The sequence below is a fragment of the Quercus robur genome, chromosome 7 (genome assembly GCF_932294415.1).
Source record: "Quercus robur chromosome 7, dhQueRobu3.1, whole genome shotgun sequence".
NCBI classification, from domain to species: Eukaryota; Viridiplantae; Streptophyta; class Magnoliopsida; order Fagales; family Fagaceae; genus Quercus; species Quercus robur.
The window spans coordinates 49643081-49651402 of NC_065540.1; the positions used below are offsets into that span (position 1 = coordinate 49643081).

General features: G+C 31.9%; 1 protein-coding gene across 1 annotated transcript; it reads right to left on the reverse strand.

Moving 5' to 3' along the window:
* Window positions 1-615: 615 nt before the first annotated feature.
* Window positions 616-7117, reverse strand: LOC126693774 (protein NRT1/ PTR FAMILY 6.3-like). Its single transcript, XM_050389900.1, has 5 exons — window positions 6927-7117; window positions 6627-6804; window positions 5928-5967; window positions 5297-5856; window positions 616-1581 (listed from the first exon to the last, which is right to left on the reverse strand). The coding sequence occupies exons 1-5, from the start codon at window positions 7039-7041 to the stop codon at window positions 711-713; spliced, it is 1764 nt and encodes a 587-aa protein (XP_050245857.1). The 5' UTR covers window positions 7042-7117; the 3' UTR covers window positions 616-710.
* Between the last annotated feature and the right edge of the window lie 1205 nt (window positions 7118-8322).

The following is an 8322-nucleotide window of genomic DNA, read 5'->3' on the forward strand; positions in this document are numbered from 1 at the left end:
TCTATAGCAAGTTATGATACGTAAGGAAGTTGGTTTGTGTTTTAAGAATAATGCTATAGTTACAAACTATTTTACAACATTTTTACAAAATGTTGATATGGCTGACTTCTTATTAATTTCCATCTAGACCTACCATTAATATCACTTTTTCATTTACTAATAATCACCTGCTACATCAGCAGTTTGTAAAATATTTTATAAAATAATTTGTATCTCTAGCATTATTTGTGTTTTAAATATGAATTGTCCCAAATGAAATATTTTACAAAATTTTTATGAGTACATATATAAATTAAGTCAAATATCCTAAAAATAATGTTACAAACATCCTCAAATTGGCATTATTTTTCTTATCACTATGGGTACATTTGAATACAACTTATTTTGCTAAAAACTGAAAACATTGTAGCAAAATAATTTTTAAATGTGTGAATAGTGTCGTGGAAGCCATTTTTAATGAAAAAGTTGCTGAAAAGTGGAATTTATAGGTCCGTAAACGGTGTACGGGTGCACTGTTCACCGTGGAAAAGTCAACAAATGCAAAAAAAAAAAAAAAAAAAAAAAAAAAAAAAGAAGAGGAAAACACCGAAAATGAAAACACAGATACACAAACGCTGAAACCAAACGGGTACTATATATCCTAAACAATTTCTTCAACAAAGAGGAGGACTTACTTTAAGATTAAAACTAAAACAAAGTGAGAGAAACCCTTATGCATGGCAACTAAGCTCTGTTTCTTCCAACTCTATCCCCTCCTCAGCAAGCCTCTTGTCCTTGTACACATACCACTTAGCACAAAACAAATAGATCACCAAATTCAAAGCACTCAATATTGCCAAAAGCCAGTAAAAATCGTAAAGCTTTCCTTGATTCAGATTATCAGCTAGCCAGGGCCTCTGGTTCCCATTCACCTTGCGCACTATACTAACCAGTAAAGAGCTAACGAAAAACCCTAGCGAAAGTGTGCTCAAAAACAGCCCTGTGCTCAAAGTTTTCATCCCTTTTGGACATTCCCTTAGGAAGAAATCAAGCTGTCCTATATAAGTAAAGGCCTCCCCAGATCCCACAAAGAAAAACTGGGGAACTAGCCAGAACACGCTTAACGGGATCTCAGCCGTTGGATTATTCGCTAAACCATGTGATTTTGCGGCTTTCAAACGCTTCACTTCAGTGAATGCAGCTGCCACCATTGCAAAGACTGAGAAAACAAGACCAACCCCTATACGTTGCAATGGTGTTAGACCATGTGGGTTGTTAAGCACTTTTCCAGCTGTGGGAACAATGATTCTATCATAAATTGGGACAGTCAAAAGAATGCTGCCAACAAAGAAGGCAGTTAGGGAAGCTGCGGGGATTTGAAAGGAGCCAATGTGTCGGTCCATGGTGGTTGCTTGCGAGACTGAGAATGTGGTCATTTGGGCATACACTGTCCAAAACATGATGGTGCTAGCCCAGATGGGTAACATTCTAATGATCAATTTCACTTCTTCAACATCTGTTAGGGTTGATAGATACCACTTGTTTACTGCAGTGATACCACCGGCCATTTTCGGGTCCTTGATTGCTGCCTTGTCCAAGAAACTGCATAGTGCATATGCAACATTAGATTTTAAATAAATAAATAAAATGATAGTATTCAACATTCTTTTCAATTTCTTAGATTGAATGATACGGTAATTAATGTAATTAGTAAACTTTAATATATAATATAATAAATAAATGTTTAAATTGTTGTTTTTAGATATGCTAAAACTATTATAAATTTATAAGCAAAAATTTATAAATAGATATTAATGTAAATAGATATTAATGTGATTGGTGGATTTCAATAATTCATTAAATCAATGTTATTATTAATTTTTTTATTAACAACGTATTAGTTTGTAAAACTTATTTATAACATCTTTAGAATTACTCTTTTTTTTTTTGGAAAGCTATTACACATTGTATTAAACATACTTTACAACACAATGTAATTGTTGAATTTTAACTATCTAATAAATAAATATTTAAAAAAGAAAGCATTACACATCATTTTTTTAATTTTTATATAATAAAATTTATAATTACTCTATAAGTAGCTTGTCATGATGGTACACCAACCTGTGAATTAAATTGCAGTTGCATGTACGGATCAAAATGAAAATGACATTGCTAGATATGGATTCAAGGACAACTGCCAATGTGATTGCGTACTCGTTAAAATAAAAAGTAATTTGATCAGTTGGTATTAGCAACCAAAAAAAAAAAAAAAAGTAATTTGTTATTGTGATTTTGTTTGGCAGATCAAGCCGCAATACGAACTGCGCAAGGCGGTATACCATTCATCTAATGCATGTTTTCTCCTTTTCATATGTATCTGATATATGTTTCCTTCCTCTCATGTGTGGAGTTCACCTCTATTTTAAAGGGAAGAAACATACATCCGATGCATGGTATATTTTCTCTAAAGGTAGAAAAGTTTTTTTTTTTTTTTTTTTTTTTTTTTTTTTTTCATATGAAGAATCTCGTGGAATAAAGAGAACAAAGTTAAACCTTTATTATTTAATTAAATCAATACATTTTTGGAAAATCGAAACCAATTTTTTTTATAAATATAAAGAAATTATATATTAAATTAATTTTTTGTACACATAAAAAAATTTATACGTAGAAAACTATAAATTAATATAAATTACTGATATATATAAATATTTGAGAGACATAATGCCATATATGCTGCAGGCTGCAGCCATTGCCGCCCCTCGTGATATAGTTTTTGATTCCATTGTAAATCTTAGCGTGGTTTTGTCGATTGAGATCCCCGTTACACACACTTACAGCTCATACTATATAAGTTTTATATAATTATATGGTAAATTTTGGACGCATGATTGGCAAGTTTGAGTTTTGATGCTAGGATTATGAAAGATATAAAGAGATAAATACAAATGGGATTATTCACCAAAACAAAACAAAAAAATACAAATAGGATGAGATTGTGAAGGACCCAAGAACATAATTTTTGTCCCCACTCATGTGTCTCAAAGATGAAAAAATTGTGATTTTTTTTAGATGATTAAAAATTTGATGAATTTTTTCGATAACAAAAACTTTTATTTATTCTTAGATGTTTATATTAAGAAATGCTAAAGGATGTAAATTTTATAGGTTCAAGTCAGCTTATCTGATAAAATATGTAAATTGAAAAAATTATATCATATATATACACGTAGATTGAAAAAATAATATCATATCTCTCATAAGTTATATGCTGTTAGTGTCCCATGCATTAATTTGATGCCGCCAGGTACTGGCTGGCCACTCATTTAGCATCCTAGGTCAATAATTTTAGTGTCTAATTACCAAATTGCATAGGTATATGCCACTATGCCCCAGCAAAGAGATAAGTCTAGTTGCTGGGTTTGGGACTATCATGCTTGTTATGCTTTGGGGTATTTTTTTATATATTTTTTTTTCTTTTAAGAAGAATAAAGGGTGTTCTAGTGCGTGTATGTGTGTATTTTCGTCATAATGCTTGACTAGTGTCTTAATTTAAACATTGGGTCATGTTAATAGGTATCCTTAAAATAATTATTAATAAATCTTATTAGAAAAGTTTTGACATTATTTTTATTAAAAATATAAAAAAAACTATCAACAAAATTTACTGCTTTATCATTTTTCCATAAAATATTTTTTAAAAATAGTTTCTGAACCAATACCTTTAGGCCATTCTTTAACATTTCCCTTAATTATTAACCATTAAAAAGTGGACTTACTTTTTTTTTTTTTTTTTTTTCCTGAGGAAGGAAAAAAAAAACAAAAAAAACAAAAAACACCAAGACCATTTTTTTTGAAAAAAAATTATACCAATGAGAGCACTAATGCATTCCTATAAAGATGCTTGAACGAAAATAGTATATGGATGGAAAAAATATTGACTTTTGTTCCTAAAGTTTACATAAATTTGATTTCATCCTCAAGCTATGTCAAAAGTTACTTCTTCTTTTTTTTTTTTTTTTTTTTTTTTTTTTTTTTTTTTTATAAAAAATATGTCAATTTAAAAAAAAAAAATTAATAATTTTATCTTCATCCTTAAACTATTAAAAATATTATACAATCTCGTAACAATCCATCTAATCTCGTTAACTTTCTATCGTCTGCATGTATAAAGGAATGCTTAGATAATATTATTTAATGATTATTTTGTATTAGTTAATACAAGATAGAGGTCACAGGGAACACTGAACTTGTTTTATATATATATATATATATATATATATATAAAAGACCAATATGAATTGCATGATTTGATCGGTCACATTCAAGATCGAACAATTGGCCAAATACATAATCTAATTAATGTTACCACTCCCCAAAGTAATAATGACATTTGAAAGAAAATGTCGGCTAACGGGCATATGGAAAATTGTACCATTAGAGTAAGAGTCTCATCAAAGATGGTATCATTATTGGTAGAGAAAAAGTTCAAGATGGAAGATCAATTGGCCAAATATATACACCAATTAATAATGTCACTCCCCAAAGTAAAAACTAACGTTTGGAAAAAAATAAAATAAAAAAAATGTCGTGTATGGAAAAATGTGCCTTCGGAGTAAAAGTCTTATTAAAGGTGGGACCACAGGGAAAAGGTTCAAGACATCAGGCCAAGACTAGGGTAAAGGAAAAATATCTAGAACTAATGCTGAAATATTCATATTTTAATACATGAAATGGATGTAAAAAGAAACGTAAAAGTATAAAAGCTATGGGAAAATAGGTAATTGAGATCAAAGAAGATCCATTGTAATGCGCATTACTGTTGTTGTCATGTACGACCCGACAAAGGAGGCAACTACAATCTATTGAATGTCATGCCAAATAACCATTAAATAATGCCACCTAAACATTTTATTGTACATGTAGGATAGAATGTTATAATCGGTATAGATAGAATCATTAAAATTATAATGTTTTTGACAGTTTAGGAATGGTAAATTAGAATTTTTGGTATTTCAGGGACTAGAAACAAAATTAAGGGAAATAATATTATAGATTATTTAAAAGAGTTGTCTATACCGAAATACAATAAAATTAAGTTTGAAAAACACAATAAAATTTCAATTTTTTTTTTAGTAGTATATAAGATGGCAATTTATGATGACTGTAAAATTACTTTGGCATATTAATTTATTTATAGTAAATCATAATTTATCGCAGCACAAGTTATAGGAAAAAAACAGGGGGTGAAAATAACAGCACAGTTACTTGAGTTAAAAGAGTAGTTGAAAGAATGGATTGAGAAATCACTCACCTCAGCTGCCTGGTATGGGGCAACCTCTGCTTCTTCTTCCTCTCTCCCTCGTCATCGTTGAACAACAAAGATGAATCCGAAGGTAGTTCCAAATGCCTCTTCCTGCACGCTGCGACAATCACCTCAACAATCTGCGTAAGTGGGCTACCCACAAGCTTCTTGAACCGGTACCTCCTTGTGCCCGACAAGAACACAACCAAGGCAAGAACGATTGCGCACGCGCAAATTCCATAACCCCATTCTCTCCCCAGGTTGTCCTGAATGTACACAAGCACTGTCACAGCGCAAAGCGAGCCTATGCTTATGAAGAAGAAGAACCAACTGAAAAAATTTGTCATTCGGATTTTTTCTTCTTTGTCTGAATCATCAAATTGGTCCGAACCAAAGCCTGACACGCTCGATTTTAGACCACCGGTGCCAAGAGCTGTGAGATACAGTGCCAAATCAAGAACTGCTAGCTGTTTGCCACTTGCGGGGATGCAACGTGGTACTGTGTCCGCAGCGCATTTGGGTGGACGGAGGCTTGGGATTACGGTTGAGATTGTCAAAATTGTGACACCCTGATCACCAAAAAGATTAATAAAAAAATGACCAATCGTAAAAATTCACGTAGCGAGATCAAGAATCTTACAGTTGCTTGAACGCTGGCGAAGATGGCAATTGTGCGATACCTATAAGGAGAGGAAGCAAATCAAGGAAAGAAAATTGTTAATGGGATTTAACTATATATTAAGCGCAAACCAAGCTTTCAAGACGGAAGAATGAAGAATCGTGTAAAGGTGTAAATGGGTCGGGTTAAGGGAATTTTTTGACTCAAACCGTTTAAAAAATATTCAACTTAATCCAACCCATCATATAAGTCCAACTCAACCCACATGGTCAGGTTGGGTCGGGTTGAAGCCATTCGTGGAACAAATTTTTTTATTAATATTATTATTAAATTGCACTAAAAAAAATAGATTACATCTACCACCTAAATTGATAAACAAAATATACCTTAATATATGAATTAATATTCCAATTCAATTATACATTAATATATAAACTAATATATATTAATATTGACTTTTATATAGGATAGGTGAAAGAGTTGATTATTTAATAAATTTTATTAATTATATATTTATTAATTATATATATATATATTAAATATGTAGTAAATATATGGGTGGGTCGGGTTGAGTTTGACGGGTTTAGAATTTTATGACCTGAACTCAATCCGACTCACTACCAAAAAAAAATTGTAACCCAAACCAACCTGACCGGTTGGGTCGGGTTGGTTTTGGTGAGTTAGCGGGTCGGATAGACTGAATTTTTCAGTATTCTCAACCTGCCAAGAAAGGTGTCGGCTATAAATCCACCAAGCAAACAGAGCATGAAAGAGGTGCCAAGGAAGTTGGTGACTGTGTTGGCAGAGGTAGCGTTGCCCAAATGCATGGTAGCAGTCAAATAGGTCACCAGATTGACAGCAATACCCAGCGTTGTTAACCTTTCCATTGCCTCCCCACCTGTGGAAAAATACCCCACAGAAGGAAGATTAATCATGGATTATTATTATATGCTAGAACTACAAGAGAGAAGAATATAGAATACTAATAAATATGGGCAGTGGAGGGTGTGTATGTGAGACCTAAAATCATGGCAGCCGCAGTCCAGCCACCCGTTTTAGACCGCTCGGCTGGACGGCCTTTGTAATCCCAGGCATCTGGGAGGGTTTGCCCTTGTGTTTGAGGAAGGTCACTCATTGTTGGAGCTGTACTTCAATTTTTCTGTGGAGTTCGAATAATGGATGAGAAATATGAGACTTGAGGGTAGCAAGAACATGTACAAGGGCCTATTTATAGAGCTCAAAAACCTTAAATTCAATCAAGAATGTTCATTTTGTCTTGAGTTGACACCTGTAAGCCTAACTTTTTTTTATAGACAAACATGGCTTTTTTTATTTCTTTTTTTGTGGGGGAGGGGGGTAAATTTAGAATCAAATTAATTTGTGTTAAAATAATTAAGGGTTGTTTTGGGCTTTCCATTTCTATTTGTTTTCTTCTGTTTTTTTTTTTTTTTTTTGATTTTTTTACTGCTGTCGTGCATTGTGTCCTTTTAACTTGCTCTGGTTGATGGTAATTACTGTTCACTTTATCGATCATAGTGTTAAGCTTCTTACATCCACAGAAAGATAAAGATTATCAGTTGCCCGACTTCAAGACAGATGCAAGACATACTCCAAATACTTACCTAGCCGTTATTTATAATTTTTCCCTTGTAAGTTCCCTTTATTTTACTTGAAATTTTTATTATTCATATGCTTCAGCTATTTTAAATCGATTCAAGAGGAAGTCTGTTGGTTTATGCTTTTCACAAATGATTTACTTCTAGTGGATGAAAGGAAATTAGAATTGGAGTTAATGTCAAGTTAGAAATTTCTCAAGACACTCAAAAATCTAAAGGCTTTCAATTAAGTAAGACACAGTACATGGAATGTAAGCTCAATGGTCAAAAGATACTAAAGAGTGGGATGTTTTCATATCTTGGATCAATAATTAATAAAACTAGATAATGTCCCACGTGATGTGCGGACACTTTGCAATTTCATTTGGAAATAATTTTTATATTTTTTGTTGTATATAGTATTTATGTTTTCCCAAACTATTGCCGAATGCTTTAGCTCCCTTTTCTAATTCATATTTATAATTTTTCTTATTCTAAAAGTAGTTCCAAACTATTGATTGGCATTTGTTTACTAATATTGATATATGAGATTGAAATTGTATAGTTATTTGGCATTCCTAAGAGACCATATTATATTATTAATTTAATATTAAAAAAAATATGTAGAAAAACTGGTACTAAATTGCAGTTATAGTATACAGAATAAGGTATTTACTTCCAAACTGATGGTGTGCCCTTTTCTATAATTAGCTTTGTTAGAGTATCCATGCAATTATCCTCAATGTTCAAATTCAAAATATTTTTAGTATTTAATATATTTGTGAAGCAAGCTCCAAGCATTCAAATATAATATAAGGAAA